The sequence below is a fragment of the Apodemus sylvaticus genome, chromosome 15 (genome assembly GCF_947179515.1).
Source record: "Apodemus sylvaticus chromosome 15, mApoSyl1.1, whole genome shotgun sequence".
Classification (NCBI taxonomy): domain Eukaryota; kingdom Metazoa; phylum Chordata; class Mammalia; order Rodentia; family Muridae; genus Apodemus; species Apodemus sylvaticus.
The window spans coordinates 1,444,323-1,469,797 of NC_067486.1; the positions used below are offsets into that span (position 1 = coordinate 1,444,323).

At 44.8% G+C, this 25,475-nt stretch overlaps 1 protein-coding gene across 1 annotated transcript in view; it reads left to right on the plus strand.

Moving 5' to 3' along the window:
• Positions 1-25,475, plus strand: part of Dscam (DS cell adhesion molecule) — a 690,093-nt gene that overhangs the window by 630,829 nt on the left and 33,789 nt on the right. Inside the window, exons 26-30 of the mRNA XM_052159081.1 lie at positions 932-1,030; positions 3,978-4,166; positions 5,127-5,417; positions 8,645-8,821; positions 19,911-19,941. Coding sequence (XP_052015041.1) covers positions 932-1,030; positions 3,978-4,166; positions 5,127-5,417; positions 8,645-8,821; positions 19,911-19,941 — 787 coding nt within the window. The remainder of the gene's footprint in view (positions 1-931; positions 1,031-3,977; positions 4,167-5,126; positions 5,418-8,644; positions 8,822-19,910; positions 19,942-25,475) is intronic.

The following is a 25,475-nucleotide window of genomic DNA, read 5'->3' on the forward strand; positions in this document are numbered from 1 at the left end:
TGGGTTAGTGTTTCAGGCCTTTGGGTCAGTATCTCAGGTTTTACACACAGGAAGAGGGAGTGTTTTATATGATGTGCTCTCTAAATCAGAAATGATCCGATTGTGAATTTATTTAGTGTTTCATCCAGAATTGAATTGAGGCCATTGTTTAGCAACGTATGCCCTTCAGTTCTTGCCTAAGGTTGGGTACACATTGCCACAAACACTGTCACAGCTTTGGTTTTCAGAGCCTTTGTGTATGTTATATGCGTGTGTTTATGTCTGTGTGTACATATGTATCTCTGTGTGTGCCAATGTGTGCATATATATATGTATGCATATGTACTTGTTTGCATGTTTACATATACAAATAAAAGTACATATATACACATATGCATATGTGGTTGTATGTGTGTCTCTGTGTGTGTGCATGTGTGAAAGAGTATGCATGCTTGTGTGAATGAGTGTGTGCCTATGTATAGATGTTGTGTCTTGCAATGTGGTATTTATTATCCCTCCTACTAGCTGCATCTTTCCTTTTTTTTTCTTGGGAAAAAGCAAAACAGCTAAGTGGGCATGTCAATCACTTCCATGTAATTTCCTGTCTGGAGTTCAGAGTAAATTAGTGCCCATGTCCTTAGTAAGTTTGAAAGTTTAAATCCCTAATGAACCAACTCTGGAATCCAAAGGCTAGTGCAGAAACAAATTAGATGTTAGTGAAAGTAGAAATGTGGTTTACTTTTCCTTAAATCATAGATTCACTATGCTCTGTCTCACTAGCCTGAGACATCAATGAGACAGACATCTTGACAGAAATGAATTGCCTATTTTGGCAACTTTAAAACACATATTTAATCAATGGATGTTACAAATGATTTGGTAAATGACTGTTACTGAGGATTGAAGATATGAGAAACTAATTCTTGTTTTCTACAAACTGTCTCCTCTCTAGTTCCACCAGATCAGCCACGGCTCACCGTATCCAAGACAACATCCTCCTCCATCACCCTCTCCTGGCTCCCTGGAGATAATGGTGGCAGCTCCATCCGAGGTAATGAGATGAGTCACTCACAATCATGTTTGTGGAACTGTCCACTGACCAAAACGGGACATCTTCACCAAATAACTCTCATATGATAGCTTATTCTCCCTCAAATGCCTCAGAAAACTCATTTTCCATCATCTAAGCATGCATCTGGAGCACGCGCCTGTTTTTATGATGTTCTTTGAAACTCTGATCATTCATATAAAAGTGAGCTATTAACAAACAAAGAAAAAAGAAAAGGATAGGAGGGAGGGGAGAAAAGGAGAGAGGAGGGGAGAGGAGGGCAGTGGAGGGAAGAGGAGAACTGAGCTGTTTCTCTGGAAATTTTCTCTGTCTATACTTAAGCCTCCCCACACAACCTAGTTTTCTTCACTAGAAGCCACACTTGTCTTGCTGGTTTCCATTTTTAGTAACTTTCATCCTTTCCAGTTGCCCAGAATCATGTAAGAAAGTCACTAAGTTGTAACAAGCCTGGCACACTGTGTCTCAGTAACCACCAGTTGTTATTCTTTCCCGGACTCTGTCAGAGCTACACCATCTCTTCAGTTTACCAGTTACTGTCCTCACACATAACTCAAGGCACAGGGTGTTCAGATCTAAAACAACCCTTTTGCAAGAAGACTTTGAATTTCGAGCACCGTAGCAGGGTCTGGGGGAAGCTGACACTGAAGTGAAAAGATCCTCCTGTCATGGGTGGATCATGGCACTGTCTTGATCCACAGCAAGGAAAGGAGAAAGATGGAGGAGGTGGGCAAGAGCAAGTGATAAGTCACAACAGAGGTCATGGAGCAGGCGAGAGAGGAAGGGGCTCAGGCTCCAAGGGCAGGAGGAGAGGAGAAGGGTGGGGAGACAGCTGGAAAGACTCAGAAACTGTCAGGTAGAGCCACAGAGCACCCATCCAGCTCCTGGCTTCCGGGAGCAGGGCACCCCATCTCCTTTAGCTTTATTCACTGCCATACATCCACTCTGAGAAAAGTCACTATCCCCGGAAATCACACTGCGACCAACCAGGACTTGGCTGTCTTCTAGATGTAGTTGTTGGGATGCTGGCTGAAGGGAGACTCTTCCTTTTTGTTTCTCTTGTCAGAAAGAAATAAGGTGAGGTTACTTTATAAAAATAGCTGATGATTAGGGGTGAGGCTGTGCCTGTGGGTTTGAGGAGCGTGGGACAGCTTTGTAACGGCTGCCATGTGCAAGGCACAGGGACTCATTAGCAGAGGAACAAAATCCCTGCTGCCAAGAAGCCACCAGGACCCAGCTGCAGACACTATACAGAACAAAATTGTGGTGGTCACAATTATTACATCAATCAGAAATGATGCTGAACAGCTGGGGAGAAGAGAGCATCACAGGGTACCAAAGTTTATGACAAGTGAGTGAAGTATGGATGCTGGTCAAGGCAACTTGGCTCTGGCTTCAAATGGCCTCACACAAGGGAGAGAGAAAAATTCTTAGTGAAAATAAATGGGTCTCAAGGGATCCAGGATCTAGATTCCAAACAGTTTGAATTTTGTTCTTTTCAGTTAGCAAGCAGCCTGGGTAGCACCAGCATAGAAAGTCTTAGAAGTGAGTCTAATTATGCTGAAAAAGTTTCCAAGTCACTGACATATTTAGTTGTGCCCAAAGCATTGGAGGACATCATAAATTATACACCTACACTAGCAATGTTGATGTCACAAAATCCAGCAGCATCAGAGAACAGAAATCAGGGGTCAGATCACTTAGGTATCGAGGTAACTTTGGTGTTAAGAAGAGCAAAGCCCAGTCCCCAGGTAAGCTGGAGTGGAGTCTGGGGTCTGAGAGCAGATCTTCTCAGAGATTGGCTGATTCTGTGGGAGCTCAGTAACACAAAAGCTGCCAAGAGAGGTCCAGAAAGTATGGGTTCTGTGGTTTTAGAGAGCCAGAGAGAACAAGACTGTGGAGGATACTGATAACAGTGTGGGCACAAGCAGCAGTCAGTGATACATACCCCAGGAAGGGACCTGGGGAATCTGATTGGCACTGATCTGGGACATGGAGCCTCTGCCACCTGGCAGATGAGAAGTGTTCTGTCTGTGTTAAAAGAAGAATTCCCCAGGGAGAGATAGACGATATTAGTCTCCCAGGGCCCTGACACCATCATAAGTCAGATGTTGACAATCTAGGAAACAAGGGCAGAGCAGAGAGGTCACATCCGACCCCAGTAACATGACTGCAGATATCAAGGACGAAGATCATAAGAAGTAGTTTCAAGGACACCAGGGCAAGGAGTGGGTACTGTAGACAGAGGTGCTTGGCATCTTCCTCAAAACTCAGCCTTCTAAAGACCTGTTGTCATCTGCACCTTCGGATCAAAGCACCATTTGTGTGATGTGACTTAAGCAAGGTGCTCGAGGCAATGTCTGATATGGACAGTGGTCAGCGGTAGTAGACATCCTGAAGAGAATAGTTATAAGGAGAGATGAGAAATGAAGTGTCAAGCAAACCATTCATCCTGAGAAGCCAGGTTCTTATAGAACTGTTGGGTTGGACACAGGACTTGGAGCCCATTTCCCCCTATGACTGCAAATGTCCCCCCAGTTGAATGTAGGAAGGACGTAATGGCGAAGACTCCTATGCTCACTCCTGTCCTCACTGTCAAGATAGCCACTTTCAGTCTATACACAGATTCAGACATATGCTCTGAGAGGCAGATATTTGACAGCTTGGTACTCATCAAATCCAGCATGATGTTGATAGGCAGGCTTTCTTTCCATGCACGTGCAGTAGTGTAACCATAGTAACAATTAATAATGTCTTGTATTGCTGAAGTGATTCATTAATCACTTTACCCCTCCCCTTATCTGAATGTGAGAGAAACTTCGAGAATCAGGAAGAGTTGGAGTTATTCTCTTCTAAAGGCACCCAGAATTACAGAACTCATCCTGCTACCTCTTCAGAGACAGCTCACCAGACTGTCTTCTGGTCGTTACAGGCTACATCCTGCAATATTCCGAGGACAACAGTGAGCAGTGGGGCAGCTTTCCCATCAGCCCCAGTGAGCGTTCCTACCGCTTGGAAAACCTAAAGTGTGGGACGTGGTATAAGTTCACCCTTACTGCCCAAAATGGAGTAGGACCCGGACGTATAAGTGAAATCATAGAAGCCAAAACTCTGGGGAAAGGTGAGGATTTCTGTTGCTTCCTTCCTTCTCGTCTTCTCGTGTGAAGGGGGCAGGACCATGAAAGACTCAGCAAATACTTGGACTGGTTTTGTGTGTTTGAGCTTTCCTGTTCCCGAAATGAGACTGACCACGGAACCTTCCAGAACATTCTAGTTCCCTATCTCATTCTTTAACTTACAGTTCAGAGAAGAAAGCCCTTTGAAGGGTGTCAACAAGAGTGCCCAGGCTGGGCACACCATGAAATGGGGTGCCTGCCCTCATAGGTTTTAAGGCGGAAATGATTGTGCTAAAGGTTAACACTTCCAAATGAACTGACTTTTTTTAAAAATCTGAAATAAAATAGAAGTTCGAGATGAAGCCCAAAGAAGTGGCTCCCAGAGGTCAAAGGTGCAACTAAGAATAGCAGAAAGAAGGCAGGACACTATCTAATAAAGATAGGGGACTCCCTATCTGTGTATGGAGGAGAAGAGAGATCTGATGGGCTAGCTCCACTCCCACCAGGGAAGGAGAACCAGATGGCAGGAGAGACATGGTATTTGAGTCTAGCACCTAAGTTTTGGATAACAAGATAAGAGTTTCGTCTGTGTAGGGTAACACCCACTATGTCAGAGGCCACTGAACTAAGGGTTTGGATAGAAGAGGAGAGTTGCTGATACTTCCCAAACCCCATTCTGTATCTCTGTGGGAAGGGAATTTATTCAGCTCCATACACTGCAGTGTGTGAACCACTGAAAGAATCCACATAAGAAAGTGGAGCTGTTCTTCAGAGAACTCTACACTATGTAAAAGTATGCTGCATCCATTCAACCTCCACAGTCCTTGTGGTTGGGAAAACATGTTGGTTCCCAAGGCTCTGTTCTTGTTCTCGCTGTTCCCTCCTGGGGGAGTGCTGGGAGGGGACACACCTGAACCAGCTGTGGTCACCCATGTACCCACAAATGACACTATTATCTCCCACAGAGCCCCAGTTCTCCAAAGAGCAGGAGCTCTTCGCCAGCATCAATACCACCCGAGTGAGGCTGAATCTGATTGGCTGGAATGACGGCGGCTGTCCAATCACCTCATTCACTCTTGAGTACAGACCCTTTGGGACCACGGTCTGGACCACAGCTCAGCGGACCTCCCTTTCCAAGTCCTACATTCTGTATGACCTGCAAGAAGCCACATGGTATGAACTGCAGATGCGAGTGTGCAACAGCGCCGGCTGCGCAGAGAAGCAAGCCAACTTCGCCACACTGAACTACGATGGCAGTAAGTCACGGCTTCTTGGCTTTCCTGTTTGTGGCTCGGGGATGTGCACATGTGTGCTATCCACTCTCCTACGAGACACTTGTCATTACCACAGAGCGAGCAGTGCCCCCATAGCCCACTTGGGCCATTCAGCCCCTTCTCTGTGCGGGCTCCCCAGTCCATTGTACACAGATGACTATCACTGTGTTTCTAAAGGAAGGGACTAAGGGGAAGTCCCTGGGGAGTCTTAACGCAGGAGTAGCTTCTCTCAGGGCTGAAGGACTCTGCCTCATGGTTCTGTTGCTTTGCAGATGACTGTGAGCTAACACTGCTTTTGTTGTCTCCCACCCCTTCCCCATCCATCCCAATCCACATAACAACTTTCTTTTTGCTCTCATTACACCCTTAAAATGCATGTGCACAACAGTTTTCCATGGCAGAGGAAGTTAGGTTGGTCTCACCAGAGGCAGGGGCACTGAGGGGAATAGATGGTGGATAGGTCATGCTGTGCATGTACAAATGTTTTATGCACAGTCTAAAAGCTAGGGAGTCTCTTGACCTTTGCTGCCTTAACCAAATCATTTAAATTCTGGGTGCCTGAACAAAACCCAGTCCAGGGAAGCCAAGGCAGCATCTCTCAACGATCAGTCAACGGGTCTTGCTTGCAGCACGGCCATGCTGGTTTCTGCAGCCCCACAGAAACCCTCACTTATGGAAAGGCAACCATAGGCTCTGAGTACTGATCACCAACAGTGACTCATCAGGCTGTTTGGAGCAGTGAATGAGCTTCCCCTCTGAGCCTGCTGTCCATTCCACACTGCTCAGAAGGGACTGTGGTCCCAAGTAGACCCTGAGTTGTGCTTTTTCTCTCTGCCATGCTATGCTAATCCTTATGGCTTCCATCTCTTGCCCGCAATCATTGCTTCTGAAGCCTATCTCAGATAGAATCAGATTTCTCTTGCCTCTGCAGCCAAATCCTAAGCTGTAGGAAGGACATTCAAGAGAAGTCCTTCTGGTGTTGGGCTCTACCCAATGGGCTGTTGTAAAGCCCAGGCTCTTGGACAGCTGCCTCTCCCCTTCAAGGGCTCAGGCCCCTCTTACTTGGCCTCACTCTGTTATGTGTGTGTGTGACTTTATTTAGAGAAGTCTTTGTCCTGAGCATCATGTACAGGCTGAGCAACATTCATGTCTAAGGTTTTCCCCCAAAGGTGCCTGATTGTCTGTTCTTACAAAATGAAGGGCCAAGACCATGGCTTCTATCAAGTGCACTTAAAGCTTCACCCCAGCACCTGCAAGCACATGCCCAGTTAAGTATACATATCGCTTTAGACACCTATACTCTGGACCAAGGCCTATACCAGTGGATGACTGTAGTAGGTAATAACTATGAAAGAGTACTGCTCCACCAGGCCTCAGCACCACTCCTTCCAAGTATCCAGTAAAGCATGACTCTTAAACTTGAATAGTTAACCAAATATATTTATGTATAAGAAACTCCCAATTTCATAAAGCCAGTTTACAATGATAAGATCTTACCCCAATATTTCTAACCTCTCCAAAACACCAGAAATACGTCTGAAGCCATTTGGATATCTGAGTCTCTTTCTCTGCTCTGTTTGACTGTCTACTGAGCCCTTTCCCTCTCCCCTCTCCCCTCCCCCCTCACTTCTCTTAGCTCCTCCTTCTCTCTCCCCTCCAGTCACTAGTCTCTCACTGCCTCAATGTGAGTGGATAGGAAATATCTTGCAACAGATGACAGAGAGAGAGCTTGCTACACATAGGTGGCATGTTAACACCTGTTCATGTCCCAAATAGTCTCCAGATTTTAAATGTTCAGCTTCTGAGACATGTACAATGTTCTCACTTTACTCAGAACCATATTAGAAAGGTGTGTGTGAGGGGCATTCTCTTTTCTGAAATCTGAAAAAATTCATGACACAAAGATATGAGTAATTTTTTTAAAGGTGGTAGGCATATCTAATTGATACCATGGTTGTGTAGCTTTAGCATCTCTTTGGCCACATGTGCTTCTTTTCATATTAGGGAAAACAAATGTTGAAACAAAATCACCCTGATGTTCATAGCAGTCAGATTCCCATCTCCCCCACATCTTTATCTGAGTCACCTCTATTTCGCTCACCAAAACTTTCTACATGTCCTTGTGGTGTCCTGTTCACAGACCAGCCTCAGTCACCAATTCTGTGCCTCTTTCTTGGAGTCTGGATATTTGTAGGCTTGAGTTTGCCGCCCAAGATGCTGTGATACTAAAAGAACACTCTGCTTGATGCCAGCAGAGATCAGAGAGGGCCAGGGGTTGCATTTTTATGGCTCTAGTTACTAAATAAGATTTTTCTTTTCTGCTCTTGGGAAAATGGCATATATATGCATTATTTTTTTCTAAAACCCTGGCTTTCTGGTTTGCATAGAAAAGACAGCGAGAATGGAAGATCTTATGTAATGGGTGACGGTAAGATGTCTGCCCCATAAATCACAGATGTCTGCACCCTCATGTTCAGCCTCCGGGTGGAAAGCATCTTAACAGCCCAGAGTTCAGTTGACTTCTATTTTGTTTCTTACCGCTCCAAATAACCTAAGTTTTATAGAGCAGCGTAACGAGGCCCTGCCAGTGATTCCATTTCCGGTGACCTAGTTAGACCCTACCCTTTGAAAAGGTGCCCTTTGCTCTTCTACCCTAAGCAGGAAATTTTAAAAAGCAGCTGTGAAACTGGGGTTGAAATCAAGAGAATAATCAAAAGAAAAAAGGTCATCTATGCTTCTTTAGACTGGCGTACCTTATGTCCTCCCCGAAGGGGGTCTTCTGTCCAGTTGACAAATCTGTTCTTCCTTTCATAGGCAGTTTTCAAACAGCCTTTAGCAAAAGCATTGTGATTGACAGCCAAGTGGGCATTGAATTTCAGGTGACTCAAGGTGGCTTTTGTGAGCCCAGAGCCCAGGCACCATACTATCAGAGGGTGGCATCCTAGAGCACTCTGCCAAAAAAAAACCCAAAAAACAAACAAACAAATACTCAGTTCTTTACGAAGATGTGCTAGGGTGAGTTGGAAGGTTGGGTGAAGGGAGAGTTGATCAAGTCAACCCACAAAGATTCAGGGAGCCGGTCCTCTCATTTCTCATCACACAGACACCCCTGGATCACACCGCGCGGTCTCTCTGTAACCCATCATCCCTAAAAACTCCACCACGCCGTCGCCATTAATAGCCATCTAACATCGTGGCCCTGCTTTCAGGTACAATCCCTCCACTCATTAAGTCAGTTGTCCAAAGCGAAGAAGGGCTGACAACCAACGAAGGGCTCAAGATCCTTGTGACCATCTCCTGCATCCTGGTCGGGGTTCTGCTGCTCTTTGTGCTTCTTCTGGTTGTGCGGAGGAGACGACGGGAGCAGAGGCTGAAGAGGCTGAGAGGTAGGCTCCTGTGTCCACTCTGTGCCCCGTGCAGAAAGGTCAGCTAGAGGACACCCACCAAGAAAGGACATGTCCCCTAGGAACCAGTTCTGCCCACTATGATTTGGTGCCTGATGTGGGCTCTGCAGGACTTTGGAGCCCTAGGGAGGAAAACAATAAAGCATTCAATCACAGAGTCAGAAATAGAGCACAAACAGCCCCCTAACAAGTTCCCTAAATCCTCAGTACTGGCAGACAAAGAAAATTAATTTCTCATGGGTCTTTCAAGCCTGCTCTGTTTGATTTTCAGTGGTTCCAGTAAAGCCACCAATTTCAGCTTTAGCAAAAAAAAAAAAAAAAAAAAAAAAAGGAGCTTTGAGATTTGTTCTGCAAATGATGTTGCCTGGAAGCAGAGATAGGGGCTTATGGTAGAGGTAGAGCGTGACAAGGCAGCAGAACACAGTAAAAGATGAGGGGCCCAGGCTGAGACCCAGGGTGAATAGCTTCCATTTCTCCATTGTCTGACTCTGCATGGTTCTGGTGATGAGGCTTCACAGTTTTCTGACCAATGGCCCTTGCTCTGCAGTGTAAGGAATTTCAAATAAGGAACTTTGGGAAGGAAGCATTCTCTATCTTCTACTTCTCAGGTCTTCAACCAACCCATTATTTGGCCAAGGGTACCCACGTTGTATTTGTGTTTCAATATCAAGACAGTGTAGTGGAGCGGTATTACCTATATATAGCCTTCAGAGTTAGGTTCAAGAGTAAGCCTTGAGAGAGCTCCCCAAGCACACTGATAGAACCCCAATTCTTGCTTCCATACTTAGGAAACCTTGATCTCATCTGTAATTGATTAGGCTAACCATGATCCCATTAGCACAACTAGGTATGATGCTGTCTGATCTGTCATTTCCCTCTCAGAAATCTCCTGGCATGTGACCTTCACACTTGATATTATCAATTTCCTATCACTTTTCCAACAAATTAAAAGTTTTGAAGTCTCTTTCAGCCCACTGTTTGTCTTTCCATGAAATTTTCCAGAGCCCAGAAATTCAGATGAGTCATCTGCTGGTCTCATCAAAATATCTTTCCTAAACTGCCTTAACCAATCGCATTTTGATTTTGTAGATAACCCAAGTACTTTGCTAGAACCTTCACAAAGATAAATGGAATGTGTTCCCTGGATTCTAAGTACTACTGAGATGCGCATTCCATGGCATCTGTCAGGTCACAAGTGCTAAAACGGGGCTTCAGACAAATCCTAGAGCCATGTGAAGGACAAATGAGTCCCAAATGGGAGAAGAATGAGAGCCCACCATAAAAATAGAATAATATGCCATGTGTTGAGAAACTCAATAAAAAGAGGATCAAGTTGCATTGCATTGCACTGTTTGTCATTAAAGTATCAAATGGACATTTTGATAATCCCCTTTCACCATAAACTCAGGGACATTGTCTTTGAGGTATCAAATGGCAGTCCTCCTTCTGTGTAGACAGTCATGTCAAACTAGTTGCACATAGGAGGCTGTGAGCTGCCTGAGACGCTTCGTACCAACCGTATAAGCATCTTACTGATGGCACGTATGGACACCATGAGTGTGGTGGCTGATGGATAAAATAACAGGGCAGGGTTTCTCAGGACTGTAGCAAACCCCTTCCCACATCTTATCTCTCTTCCTCAACTACTGCTTTATTTTCATTGCTGTACTTATAACCTCAATACCCAACACTGCCTTTTCCTTGCCAAGAACATTTCCAACAAAAGCTCTTGCTAACAGATCAGAATGATAGAAGACCCTCAGCATTTCAAGTTTTCCTTCTCATTAGCTCCTTTGTCCTTTTGTTGTTGCTTTACAAGGGTTATGTTCAGAGAAGTTTCTGGGATTAACATTTTATTGTTAGCACCTCTCTGTCTAGACCAGTGGTTTGTAGTTGGACTTCCAAGGGGAGCAATCCACCACAACTGAGGATCTCACTCCCTGAAGTGGTTTTGTTTCCTTTTTGTAGAAGAAAAGGAAAAGCCAATAGGAAGGTTTCTATAGAGAAGTAATGAGAGATAGGATGTAGTCTCATGAGATGCTCAGGAGCAAAGAATTCAAGAGACATAGCTTGCTCCAACACAAGGGCACCGACACTCTTGTGTTTTATAGGCACAAGATAAAGGCTTCTAGAATGAAGTCTGACAGAAGAGAAGACCCTACCACTTCTTGAGATGGATTTAATTTAGCAAACCACTGTTGGTTGTCTACTATGGGTCACATGAAATGTTTAAAAAAAATAGCAGCATTTTCTTATTACTCATTATTTTTTTAATCACACCAATTTGACAAGATCCTAGGGATCAAAAGATCCCTAAGATCCCATCAGAGCTATAGATATCGATTTTCTGAAAGTCCTAGATCAAGGGTTACAGTAGAGTGCATACTCTGAAACCCTGAGACGTGCTGGGCACATAGAATCATGGAATGCCAAGACAGTCCCCAGAGAGACCTGCAAGCCACCTATGCCCTTGAAATGTCTATTAATGGCATAAAACATTTCCAACCCATGGAGGTCTGCAGCCAGAGTTTGAAGTCATGAGTGTTGACTAACCCTCAGTCTTCATTAACAATGGTGTTCAATTAAAACCTGCCTCACATAAGACCCAGGTCCTGTGCCTACATTCAAACCCATTTCCATAGGTTTGCAGATCAGGTAAGGGGAACTGTTTTCTGCCATACTTTTCTTGTCCAAAATAAGGTCAGCCTTTCTAGGAACACGTGGTGCACTGCTTGAGCATCCTCTTAGTGGGATCAAGAGATGGGGTAAGCAAATTCGACTTAGGAAAAAATACAGGACCTAGTAAGTGTGCTTACGGTTGTGTGAGGCCAAGTTCAGACCCTTCCTCTTCTTTGTTGCTATTGTCTGAAGTTGGACACAACTAAAGTGTTTATACAAATGCCACATCATGCTGTGTGAAGGAACAATCTAGTCAGAGGTGTACAAGGTAATATTCTTTTATGCAGAAATAAAATGAAAGAAAATGGGACTCGAGCAGCTTAGCCAGCCTATATTCTCCCTTCCTGAGGACTTACTAAATTTAGAGCAGAGCGACCTTCTAAATTATCTTCAAGTACTAGATTTTTTTTTAAATCTATATCCTAACCAGGACTTCAGAAGCTGCATTTTGCTTTTAATGATGCCCTGGTTTTCCCCAACCCCAAGATACTTTGAACTACAAGGTTAGAGAGTGAGTCTTCAGCTGGACCCAGAACCCCAGCAGCCCCAACCTAATAAAAATTGGATCTCCAAGTCTAGTACTCTACTCCAATATCAGTAAAGGCTGTGTTCTTTAGGAGGGCTTTTCCTGAGGGACTGAAAGCCCGTATTGGGGCCATTCAGCAGGGGTCAGCTGGTAGTGGCAAGCCAAGAACTCTATCTCAAATAAGATAAGCATAGTGATCCCTTTGCATTGCAACAATCTGACCCTGTTTCCCTGACAAAACACCCGTTTCCCTTTAAAACAAATCATCTTTCAAACATGATTCAAAATGAACAAATATTTCCAAACTGACCAGTGTTGTGTGTCCATTCCTAAGAAAATCTGGGCTTGTGGTTTACAAGGTAAAGACTCCATGGGTGGGTGGACTGTGAGGAAATCCTTTCCATTTTCTTAACTCTCTTGACTGGTTTCTCCTCTGTAAACAACCAAAAGTTCTCCCCATTTCTAAAAGCAAAATAGCAACCTGAACTCTACTAAGCTCAGACAGGAATGTGATCCTCAGAGCATGCTGACACTTCAGTTTGAGAAGAGATGGAAAATAAATATGCCTCCACACTGGAGTGCAGAACCCCCAGGAAAGAGGAAAGACACAGAGGTGGTTAACCTTGGGAGGCTCAAGGCCAAGCCAATAAACAGTAGTTGAAAAATACAGCATCAGGACTGTGGGATGTTCAGTTCCGTGCCCACTTCAGAAGCATAGGGACCCCAGTTGGGTCCCCAGATGCTACATTTTAAAAAAGGACAATAATCCCAGCACTGAGGAGGTGGGAAAGGGCAGATTCCTGGGGCTCAATGAACAGCCACCCTTCTGGTCAAGCTCCAGGCTGTGAAAGACTGAACCTCAAAAAATAAAAAGGTGGACAGGTGAATAGTGACTAAGAAGCAAAGGCTTCTTCCCACCTCTACACACATGTACATATATGCACACACATGCATACACATGTACCTATATAACATGAGCTAGCACTAAGGGAACACTTTCATACACACACACATACACACACACACATACTCACAGGCACTTGCTCACACTCACACATGCATAAACATACACACATATGGCATCAGGATCCTTTACTATGAAAGCTTTTTATCTTGTTTTCCTCCAGTCCTTCCCTCTCTTCTTTCAGCCTCTCTTGCTCCACTTCACCCCCTACCTTCTATCCTTTCCCTTTCTTTCTCTCCCCTTGCCTACAGTTGTCAGAGCAGAAATGGGTAGAGGAGAGTGTCTGTGTGAGGGAGTGCAGAACGAGTGGCCATTGGGATGGGGCAGAGGTGGAACAAGAGCAGCTGGTAAGCTGGACACAGGAAAGGGCAGTCTAGAGCAGGCCCTGTGGATGCCCGGCTGCCTCCGGAGCCTTGCCTGGCTTGCCAGGGTGCTCTGCCCTGCCCTCGTTTGCTCTTCCAATGTTCTCGGGTCATGAGCATGGATGACTGTCTCTGAGGACATTCATTTCCCCTCAGCTCTAAAATCTCCTTCCACATAAGCATGCAGGTGATTGGAAGTTCTGGCTGGGATCTTGTAAAAATCTAAATGCAGGTTTACAGCCGTTGCAAAAAATAGCTGCTTTATGATATCCTTTCTCATCCCAGAGAGAAGTAGGGATGACAGTGGGGAGCCTTCAAATAGAAGCTTTTGGTGAGGGGAGCAGCAAAGTGAGATCTGATGTCCACAGATGGTTTCCTTTTTTGCTCTTAGGGTGTACAGGTGACTTCACAGCAGAGGTTAGTCTAAGCACAGGGCTTTTCCTCCAGAGCTTCAAACAAGCAAACACAGACCTGAGGCTGTGAATGGCAGCTGTGTGTGTGTGTGTGTGTGTGTGTGTGTGTGTGTGTCTGCTCTCCCCTCCCCTGTCTGAGCCATTTATATGTTTAAAATAAGAAACTGCTTAGCCTTGCAAGAAAGCCTTGCTGGGTTCCAGGTAAGGGCCTGAATGGAGCACTCTATGACACTAGTCAAACCTACTGGTGTACTCTTTCACACATGCACAGAACCAGGAGGAGAGCAATGGTCCTCAGAGAGGCCATAGATACTGCACAAGACCAAGCTGTGATGCTCCTGAAATACCCGGAGCAGTTCTCCTAGGCCTGTCAGAACTGTATACCTCGAGGATGCTCTCCCATGCTTCTGTTTTGGTCTCTCGACACCTGGGGGGAGGGGGGCGGCTTGATGGAGTATGAACTTTGCATTGTCCACATAGTAGACTTGAAAAGTAAAGGCTGGAAAGATAAACAGCTCCAAAGTAACAGTGGGAACAGGGGAGAAGAGAGCCCAGGTTACTGTTCCAACCACCCCCTATCCTCCCAAGAAACTTGGCATATGCAGGTAAGAGACAGGCTGTCTTGGTAAGCTCAAATAAGTTTTTAATGACTAGCAATGACTCATGGAGTCAGAAGAAGTGAACATGCTATCAAAGGCATATAAATGTCATTTTCATTGTCAAAAACCCTGGGTTAATTCATTTTTTTAATCTCATCACTCTCTGTCATATGGTCCCTAATTTTATTGACACACTGATATACAGCTTGTGCCCTGAGTGTCTGCCATATCTCGCCCAGAGTACTTTCGCCATTGACTATTTGGAAGCCAGCCAGTATCATATGATTTACCACATGGCTCCTTGCCTACTGCCAGATCCTCATAGTTCTCCAACCCACCACACACATGAAACTCTTCCCCATAAGCAAATGACCCGTGACACCTGGTCACCATTATCTCTGCTATCATTTTCTGGTCCCTGTATCATTCAGGAGCTGGAAAATACTCTGTTGCCAGACCAGCCTGGCTGACTTCCTCCATCACCCCCTACCCAACAGAATGGGAGAGGAGACAAGAGGGGGCGTGTAAAAATGTCCAAGGAGATTTGTCACCCAGTCTGTGTCTTAGGTCTGAAATATGTGAAAATGTAGAAAACTATGCCCAGGCCTGCCTGGCTGTGTTTGAGCAGGAAGAGCTGAGCTCTGGGTGATGTTCCCGCAGAACAGATGGCAGGTGGAAGGAAAGCCACCCAACATCTGCTCTGCTCTGGTATGCAGCAGGAGGAGAGCTGTTTGAACCAGAACAGCAGGACCAGGGATTATAAAAAGGAGGAAATGGAGGGAGGGAAGTGAATTAAAAGGGAAGGATAGAAGGAAATCAAATGCAATGAGACAGAGACCGGGGAAGCTCAAAATGTTTAACAATTACCAGAGCCCTGATTAGCTTGCTATATTTTCCCCAAACCTTTGCAGTAGCCAAGGTTGTGGCTTTCTAGAGTCGACATAAAACATGTCCCAAAAGACAATGAGCAAAATATAGGCACCAATTAATCTATGATATTTCACTGAAGACTCCCCACTCCTGCCACTGAAAAGATCAGGAATGGGGTCACGGGGTTCTGGTTCTGAGACTATTTTAAGTTTCAAAGCAAAATCTTTCCACACATAATCCCCAAATTTTTGTGGATAGCCTTAGGCCAATGAGAGATTCTAGGTGTAGGCAGTGTCTACCCATTTAAAAATTAATTAACTCAGAGTATTTTGATTTGAAGTAAGATAACTTAAGCTTGAGAAAGGAGCCCTCAGAATTCTAAACAGATCCACTGTGTTTTAAAAGTGTTGATTGGTAAGGGGTAAGCAAGTTGTGATGAGCCCCACAGAAGGCTAAGCAAACTGTGGTATGTGATTCACACAGGTGGGAATGAAGGCAGATATCTGAAATAAGAATCCAGAGATCATGAGACTTTGAAAGGCTACAGCCAAGAAGATAAAATTTAACCAGTAGAACTGCAAAGTCTTCTACAAAAGTTGTAAAATTTCATTTGTGACTCCTGTAATGGATATGGTACTCTCATGAGTGTGTGGGAAGAGAATAAAAAAAAAATCTTTTATATCCTGCTGGTGTCTGTACTCAGGCTGGTTGAATAAAGGACACTCTGAAATTGCAAGCCTTTCATGAAAGAGAGTCCTAAGTAGGAAATTAGCTAGAAATCAGGCCCTCTGAGAAGTACTTGAGGATTTTAGAGATTTTAAACTCAAGAAGGGAACAGACAGCCCAGGACTGGCGATACCACTGGAGTGGCTTGTGGATGCCTCCAGATGGTCCCATCACTATGGACAGGTAGAAAGAGCATCAAGAATTGTAGTACTAGAGGAAAAAATTGTATCTTTAGAAATCCAGGTGAGAGGGTTCCCAGCACTGGAAAGGCCCAAGGAAGATCAGGAGTCTGAACCAAGCCTGGGCCACATAGCAAGCCCTTGTCTCAAAACAGCAACAAAAGAGTGCTCTGAGGAAGGCTCTGGACCACTCCTCTACTTAAGGACTGGGCTGTACTTAAGAGAGAAAGAGGAAGAGGAAAAAGAATATAGGTATTTAAATGGGTAGGCACTGGAAAATTCAGCTGTAGGCAACTAGAAGAACCTAGTGTCAATTGCTGCTGGTTCCAGGAGGGAGCAGAGAGAACCCATAGCTGAGGAACAGGAGGGCCTTGGAGAAGTTGAAAGTTTGGGAGGAAGAGAGAGAGAGAGAGAGAGAGAGAGAGAGAGAGAGAGAGAGAGAGAGAGAGAGAGAGAGAGAATGGGAAATGTGTTGAAGTCACCTTGGAAGCTCCCACTGAACAACTCTGCGGAAGAGCTCCTCAGCATGGGGTCCATGAGATAATCCACCATAGTGAAGTCCAGAGAAGCGAAGTGCAAGTCAAGTGTTCTTCTGGTGATGCTTAGGACATGAAAAGCCTAGACCCCGGAGCAGGGGGTCATCTAGGATTGGTATCTGAGCTGGAAACAAAACAAAACAAAATGTGAAGCTCTGTGAGAATACATGTGGCAGGGAGGAGAGCTACTCATTCTGGGTGTCCTAAAACTTAAGGGACATTTGATGTGTAAAGTGGCAGCAGACAGTCACCATGGTAGCCTACAACGTCAGCTCTGGATCCCTGAAAGGTAGCACACACTGTAATAGCTGCCTGAGGCCCGAGGGAAAGGATCCTAAATTTCATTAAGGAAGCTAATTTGAAAGCCTCTGTCACTGTTTAGATCCTATATTCCAGAATTATTAAAATGTACCAACTTGCTCCAGATTCACTCCTTCCCCTAAATGAAAGCATGTCTAGTTGTGCCTCCAGCTCTTTTCCTGCTCCCTGTGTGAATGTGAACAGTGCTCCAAGCCTCACCTCTGCTCAGATCCCTCCCTAATGTGACTCTTAGCCTGCCTCTAAACAGCCCACCTAGCACACTTTAGCTTTAAAACAGGTCCCCCCAACTCTCCACATCCTACCAGACTCCTGTCTCATCCTGTGTACCCCAATATAACCAGCCTTTCTCTGAGCTCCATGCAGTCCCCTCCCCACCACAACTGGCAGGGCTCTGATCTTTTCTGCAGCTTATCTCCAAAGGCCACAACACATAGCAAAGTCATTTGCAACCCCAAACCACCAGATCCCTTAATCCAGTGCCCATGGTTTCTCATCTGGACCCCTGTAAGAAGCTAGTACCCAACTTCCTAGATAAACCTTCTGAGTAGGAGGCATGACAAATGCCAAGGTACAGGCCCCCTCACCCTCTACCACCGTGTCTGCAAGCAGCGTCACCCTCATCTTAGCCAGGTAACAGCTTTCAGTCCACACTAGTCACCTCCATAATGTTGGGGCTACCTTAATCAATCACCATGCAAGCGAACTCTCTATGGAGTGAAACAGGGCTGTCGTTTCCTGAATATATCCATTATTCCAGTGCCTGTGAATTCTCTGTGGAGCACATGGCCCACCAAGTCTATCCCCTCAAGTTCCAGGTCTTTTCTAAACAGGTCAGTCTCTATCTCTTGATATTAACCCATCCTAATACACCATTATCCTTCAATAATTTCCCTTATTTACCCTGCTGAGGCCAGACATCTGCTCCTTGGTACCCCTTAGGGGTCTGACTCTCATTCTGCTCCAGGTATAAAGGATCACTGAAATAGCAGATAAATTGTTCATGCCATAAACACTGGACAGACCTCTCACCACTGCACATATTCACAACTCATTTTCCTCATCTCTAAATGCCACATAGTGATCCTAGAGGGACTTAGCCAGCATGACATGATACAGGTGTTTAGAACATGCTCCAGGGTCATGCCGCCCTACCCAGGCCATCCAAACTCCAAACTTCTCAACTTAGTTCCAGGGAGCTTGTAGAAAAGAGGAATTCCAATGAGTACAACTTCCCACCAATTTTCAGCTGAGATGGAAGCAGGACATGGTAGCTCAAACAGAAGAAAGATATCTCTTCTCAAGGGTGGGCATAGGCAGGGTTGACTGACAGAACTTTGGAGCTAAATCCTGAAGTGAAAGAGGCTAACCAAAGCCTATGCAGTTAGATGGACGTTTGGGAATTCTATTGTCCTTTGTGGAGCCCAAGACACCTACACATCACCGTGGGAAGCCCCCAGGGAGTGCTGAGGCTGACCTGCAGCAAAGACACAGTATATGGCCAAGTGTAGGGGGCTGGGCATCTCAGACTCACGTGCCCAGTGTACATTGAAGACCAGTATTTACTCTGTTAAGTTTGGTCCTCTTTCTTAGCATATTGTTCTAGCCAATGTTGGGTGTTGCATGGAGCTAATTAATCCCAGCTTCTGGCATCCCATAGATATATTTACTTTGTACGTGTTAAATCATTCAGGAAGAGAAGAGACTCGGGCTATTTACTTCATCTTCACAGACAAATATAAAGACATGAGCTGAGAGATTCAGTGCTATTTTGCTTCCTGTGTTTCTCCATGTGGGCGGAATAGAGGGGCCTGGTTTTGTCTTCTAGACTGAACCCATCTGTGCACAATGTTGAGGCTGCCAATGGGAACAGGCATGACCTGGTGGCTTCTAGAGCAAGCTTTCTGGTCATTGGGGTTCCAGGTGCTGGGAAACTGATCTGAGGTTGTCTCCATGTCTCCACACATGAGATATAACAGGCAAATCACAGCCCCAGAGAAGGAGGTGGAAATGTCCCTGCATACGCATTCCTTCAGTGAGTGGAGCTACTCACTGTCAAATAAATTCATTTCCAGAAACTTCTAATCCTTAAGCAGGATCCCTAACATGAAGTCTTAGAGCAAAGAAAGAAATTAAAGGGGCGGAGGGCAGGGGGGTGGAGGTTTCTGTGTTCCAGGAAAGGAAACTTCACTTTTTCCAGAATTGAATGTGTAAAAAGCATAAATCACTATTTTAAGGGAAATGGGCATTTTTAAATAACGTTACCAAATAAGTCGATCTGTCTTACAGTATTTTGAGATATATTTCCTCATGTCAGGGATGATAACCAGGTCTCTATAAACAGTGTCCCGGCCAGCAGAGGAACAGGGGGTGCACAATAAAGCTTTATTCTGAGTTTAAAATAAAGCATCCAAGCTTGTAAAACTCAGTGACCAACCCAGGGGCCCAGCGCTCTGTACTAAAGCCACATTAACGCGAGCCGGAGTGGGCCTGAGGCGCTTGTCATTCTTGGGGAATAGAGACTGGGTTTGTTCTCCATAAATGACTTCTCCCCAAATGTTAATATTTCTGACTGTTGAAAATAAAACTGGGTTTTCTAGACGTGACAAACAAATAGTTTGCAATAAAAACTTTAATAGATGTCTGCAATTTTATGGCTGCGGGATACTAATGCATCTTTCTGTTATAAATAAAACCCATAAAAGAGCCCCATCTAGAAGAAATAGGGAACCACAAAGCCCCTTGTCATTAGTGCAACCCTGGTAAACAATTGCACCTGAAATGGCTTGCCACGTAACTAGAGGGTTGGTTATAACTACATAAGTGAGTTGATTTCTTCTAGGTAAATGTTAAAAATGAATTATTGATCTTATACTAATATCAACTTTCTCTTCCCCAGATGCAAAGAGTTTAGCTGAAATGCTCATGAGGTAAGAACATGGCATTGTTCCCTGGGTGTTATGTGTCAAAAGACAACTCTAATTTGCTTTGATTACTAGTTAATGATAAGGATGATCTGAGGTTGGTAATATGTTCTCATTTCAACATATAATACCCATTTATATTCAAAAGCATCCATGGAATGTGTGGTTGGCTATAGACACCAAAGGACTATTTTTATATCTGCCATGCATGACTGTATTGCTGGCTGGACGCAAGCAGGAGGAGGATGCTTCTCTGAAGCTGGTACCACTGAGGCAGGGACCGCTGAGGCAGAAACCACTGAAGCAGGGACCCCTGAACCAGAGACCACAGAGGCAGAGACCACTGAGTTAGGGACCAACAAGGCAGAGACCACTGAGGCAGGGACCACTGAGTCAGAGACCACAGATGCAGAGACCACAGAGGCAGGGACCACTGAGGCAGGGACCACTGAGGCAGAGACCACAGAGGCAGAGACCACAGAACCAGTGGCCACTGAAGCACAGACCACTGAGGCAGGGACCACTGAGGCAGGGACCACAGAGGCAGAGACCACAGATGCAGAGACCACAGAGGCAGAGACCACTGAGGCAGGGACCACTGAGGCAGGGACCACAGAGGTAAAGACCACAGAACCAGTGGCCAATGAAGCACGGACCACTGAGGCAGGGACCACTGAGGCTGGGACCACTGAACCATGGATCACTGTGGCAGGGACTACTGAGGCAGGGACCCTGAACCAGTGACTACTGAGGCAGGGACCATGGAGGCAGGGACCACTGTGGTAGGGACCACTGAGGCAGGGACCACTGAGACAGGGTCAGGGGTGCCACAGGGAACTTGAGTTTTACTAGTGTTCAGGTAGACAGCCTCTAAGACTTCTAAAAGAATTAGCCCAGTTCCAGGAAGACCACGAAGGCAAATGTTTTGCCTTTGGAGAGCACACTCAGGGTAGACAATGGCATGAACAGGGTATTCTGTCCTTTCCATGTCCCTAGACTGCATCCCTACTGCCCACCTCCCAGTCCCTTAACTTCAAACATGTCCCCCTGTACACTTTAACCTGTGAACTCTGTAAAAATACCATCAGTGTGATACTGAGCAGGTACACATGTGGGTTAATCACATGACATGTTACCTCTCTCCCAATATCCTCACTTAGAGCAGTTTAACAATCTAATGACCAAATAAAAGATAAAACCAGAAGATAAGAGTCTAGAAAATAAGAAAATTGTCAGGACCCCTCATAAGGTGCCTGAAGTCGCCATTTGCTTGGGAGAAAACGAGGATGAGGAGTAGTTGTTTCTGCTTTGTGTTTCTTCATCTAAAACTGTCAGTGTCGTTCACAAGGAGTCCACATTCTAAATTACCAGTGTCTTTAGCAACAGAGAAAAAGGTTGGGTAGCACTGATGTGCCAAGATTTTTTTCTCAGAGGCATTGTTGGAGATTCTGTGTCTTAATCCTATGTGCATCTCAGATAAAGCACTATTATAGCAGGGACCCAGGATAACTCTGAAATGTTGGGTGATATAACTGGAAGAATGTTGATGTACTATGCCAATAATAGGAAAATAGAGGCAGAATACAGACATTTTGATTATTTTGGTGGTTGAGGTTGAGAACTGTTATTTATCAGAGCACAGGGCCAGTGTGGGTCATGTTGAATTTGAAGTTCTTTTCACACATCAACGAATTTATCCAAGGACAGATGGCTGAAAGAGTCTTCGGTGAAAGGCAAACAAATCCAAGTTCCCTCAAAACATCTCTCTCAGGATGGAGTTCTAATCAGAAAGCATCAGACTTATGTAGGAGATTACACAAATCTGCATAAAATCCCCCAAGGCCGTGATCATCTGGAGATCCACATTTGTTCACTAAGCAACTAAGAGGCATTCTTTGCAGCCCCATATGTTGTATCCAGGCTCCTCCGGACTTGTCGGATATGATAAAGCATCTAGAAGGTGAAGAAGCAAAAGCCACTTGACTTATAATGACTAACTGACTCAGCAGAACAAATTTTATAATGCAGGCTTGAAAACTATGAATTAATTGACATTTAAAATGAGGTAATCTCCCATACTGTTCGATTTTTCTGGCTGCTCTTGCAGAAAGCCCTGCTGTATAAATAAGCAACCGTGTGAGTGTTTAGAGCTGCCTGGAACTCTTCTTGGTGCCTCTTTAGACAGGTGTGACCACTCCTTACCTCAGCTGCTGCTTTCCAGGGCCATTTTTGCTAATCAGGCCCCCAGTAGGGCCTCCCCAGCCTCCTGGAAAGCTGGAGGCAATTGTGGGATGCTTTCCCTTTGCTGTGTGGATTTTCCAGTCCCTCCTTCCCATTAGTATCTGTCCCAATGTCCTCTCAGTCCCCGATCCATAACTCACACAGGTGCTTGAGGGATGTGAAACCATGGACTATGTTTTCTGCTGGGTAAGAATGATCAGAGTTTTGCCTTTCCTGAGACCCAGAATGCATGCTTACATAGCCTTCCCCCACTAGCCCCAGAGTAAGATCTTTAAAAACATTGGTAAGGCAGATAGGCATGAAAGACCAAGTTGGGCAGTAGTAGATCATGGTCTTCCCCGTTGGCTATCAACTGACGTTAAAAACATTAATACTAGCAACCACTACCATTCCCTATTACTGATTTTGGCTTTCCTTCAAAGAACAACAGTGATTGGGAAAAGTATTTCCAAGTACTCCCAATAGGTGGAATTTGTTGGGAAGGAGAGACAATGAAGTTACCATGCTGAAAGTAAGGTTTTTTTTCCATTTGTTTCAGCAAGAAGAGAAACAAACAAACAAACAAATAAACAAATAAACAAAACAAAAAAAAACCTGAGCTGGGACAATAGCTCAGTGGATAAGAAGCTTACCACATAAGCTCCAGGGCCCAAGTTTGGATTCTCATCACCCACAACAAAGCCATAGGGATCTCTAACCCAGGGCTAAGGGATGGAGACAGTCAGATACCAGGGCCTTGCTGACCAGCTTGCCTCACTGCTGTGTTAGTTCCAGACTCAGTGAAGAGACACTATCTCAAAAAAGTAAGATGGGAGGTAAAAGATACCCTGTCATCAACCTCTGTCCTCTGTGTGTATACATACAGATACATGCATGTGTGTAACACATACACATGAGCACACACATACACATATGCATATAACACACACATGCACACAGAGAGAAAAGAAAAAGAAGAGCATGTTTGCTTACCAGTGACCCAACTGGAAAATTGCCTTGCTCTGAGGAGCTACTTGTCATGACCAACTTATGTCATTGCCCAAGGAGCAGAGTCAGTATGAGAGCCAGAGAGAAGAGAAAACTCAAACCACATTTAAATTACCTTGTCTTTTCCTGTTCATGTCTCCGTAGATATAATCTCAAAATGCCCATCCAGATGTCACGACCAGATATATGGTCTTGTCTGTAGTTATTTTATACCTCAGAGACATTTGGTCATATATGGAACAAATACATCTCCACTAGTTCTCCATAACACATTCATTCTCTCTCTCTCTCTCTCTCTCTCTCTCTCTCTCTCTCTCTCTCTCTCTCTCGTCTCTCTGTCTTTCTCTCTCTCTCACACACACACATATTCATACACATACTGAGACACACTTATACACAGACACACATAAACTTATACATAGACACAGTCACACATGATTACACACACATATACATGCAGTCATATACAAAGACACACACATACATACACTCAGATACAGACACACATCTATTTGTTTCTTTATTTCTTTATTTATTGTTGGTTTTTTTGGATTTGGTTTTTTTCGAGACTTGGGTTTCTCTGTATAGCCCTGGCTGTCCTGGAACTCACTCTGTAGACCAGGCTGGCCTCGAACTCAGAAATCCGCCTGCCTCTGCCTCCCAGAGTGTTTGGATTACAGGCGTGCACCACCACCACCTGTCGACAGACACACATTTATACATGCACTCATAGATACAGACATACACTTATACACATACACACACAGACATACACTTGCATACATGCACGCATACACACATATGCACACACACATGGACCCATACAGACTTAAGGAATTGTGAAGACATTGAAGAATCATAAACGAACTCTCTGGATGACAGGGGAAGACAGTGTCTTACAAAGTTCTGTCCATGTTCCCTCACTGCTGTTTTAATGAAACACCAAAATGTCAGTCGAATGCCTGGTCAGAGGTTGTATTTTGATAGCTAATCCATTCAGATGACTCCTGTGCTATGTAACCTTACATTGTCATTTTGCTTCCACATTTAAAAAAAAAAAAAACATTTAGAATCCTCTAGGCTGTAAAAATAGGTTTCTTCTAATTACTAAAACTTCTAAAGTTTTCCTATGGCTATAATGACCAATGGTGATAGGTTTTGAGGATCATCCTTTATATGTTAAGCAACAGAAAACTGAACATGGCCCTAAATATTAATATCATGAAACACCTTGGTTGGAGCTTAGCCCTTTAGCCTAGGAAGGTTATCAACCACGGCAAATTCTTTGGGAGGAAGGTCACTAAGCTCATGTCCTGTCTCACAAGATAACATGACACATTTAATACTTACTGAGTACCTCCTCTGGCCACCTGCTGTTCTGGGGATATATAAGGGCCAGAGCAGATAAGTCTATCCCTGTGGAGATGTGATTCCAGTGGGAGAGACAGATAATGAATAAGATAAGCCAATTACATATGTTTAATTGACTTGATTAAACATATGCCAGAGATGGTGCCAATTAAGTAGAGAATGGGGCTAGGACAGGAGGGATTCCCCCACAGGGCCAACCTGGCCTACTGAAAAGATGGCTGCTAAGCAGGCATCACAAGGACATGGGCATGGGGGTGGGGGTCCCCCCCTTCCGCCCCCCCCTGCAGAGGATACGTCCTCTCCAAAGGGAAGAGGAAGTACATGAGCCTCACTGGTGAGAACCTGGGTCTCAAGGTTCACGGAGCCATTTGCTTGCCTTCCCTGGGCCTGGCAGCATCTTCTCTGGAGATATGGGACTCTCCCGCCAGCCCTCACCTCCTTGCTGTCCTTGTTATACCGTGTCATCATCCCACGCCAGCAGTCTTCACAGAGGTTTCTATATCTCTGAGACAGGGATCCTTCGTTGTCAGTTGAGTGTAACCTGCTCCTGGTGTTCATAGCATGTCAGACCAGCTGTTTCCTCATAACTATTCTTGAGGAGAAGGAACTGCTCCAGTTTCTATTTTTGGTACAAGGACACACTTGAGTCCTCCGTGGCTTCTAAATGGGTCTTTTGGATATTCACAGGGTAGAGGCTGCCCATGTGTTTTTTGTGGAAATTCAGAGGGTAGAAGCATATGGCAGCCAGCACACAGTCCCCCAGGGATCTCAAATGCAACTGTGTGAATCTCTGCACTTTTCTCCTTTCTTCTTTTTCTTTTTTTAAACTATGAGTGCAATGGGAAGAGAGATAATTTGAAAGTATATAAAACCATGTCAAAAAACCAGGCCAAAAGGGTTGAATGTGGGCTGTTCATAATTTGTGTGATTGGGGTATGTGA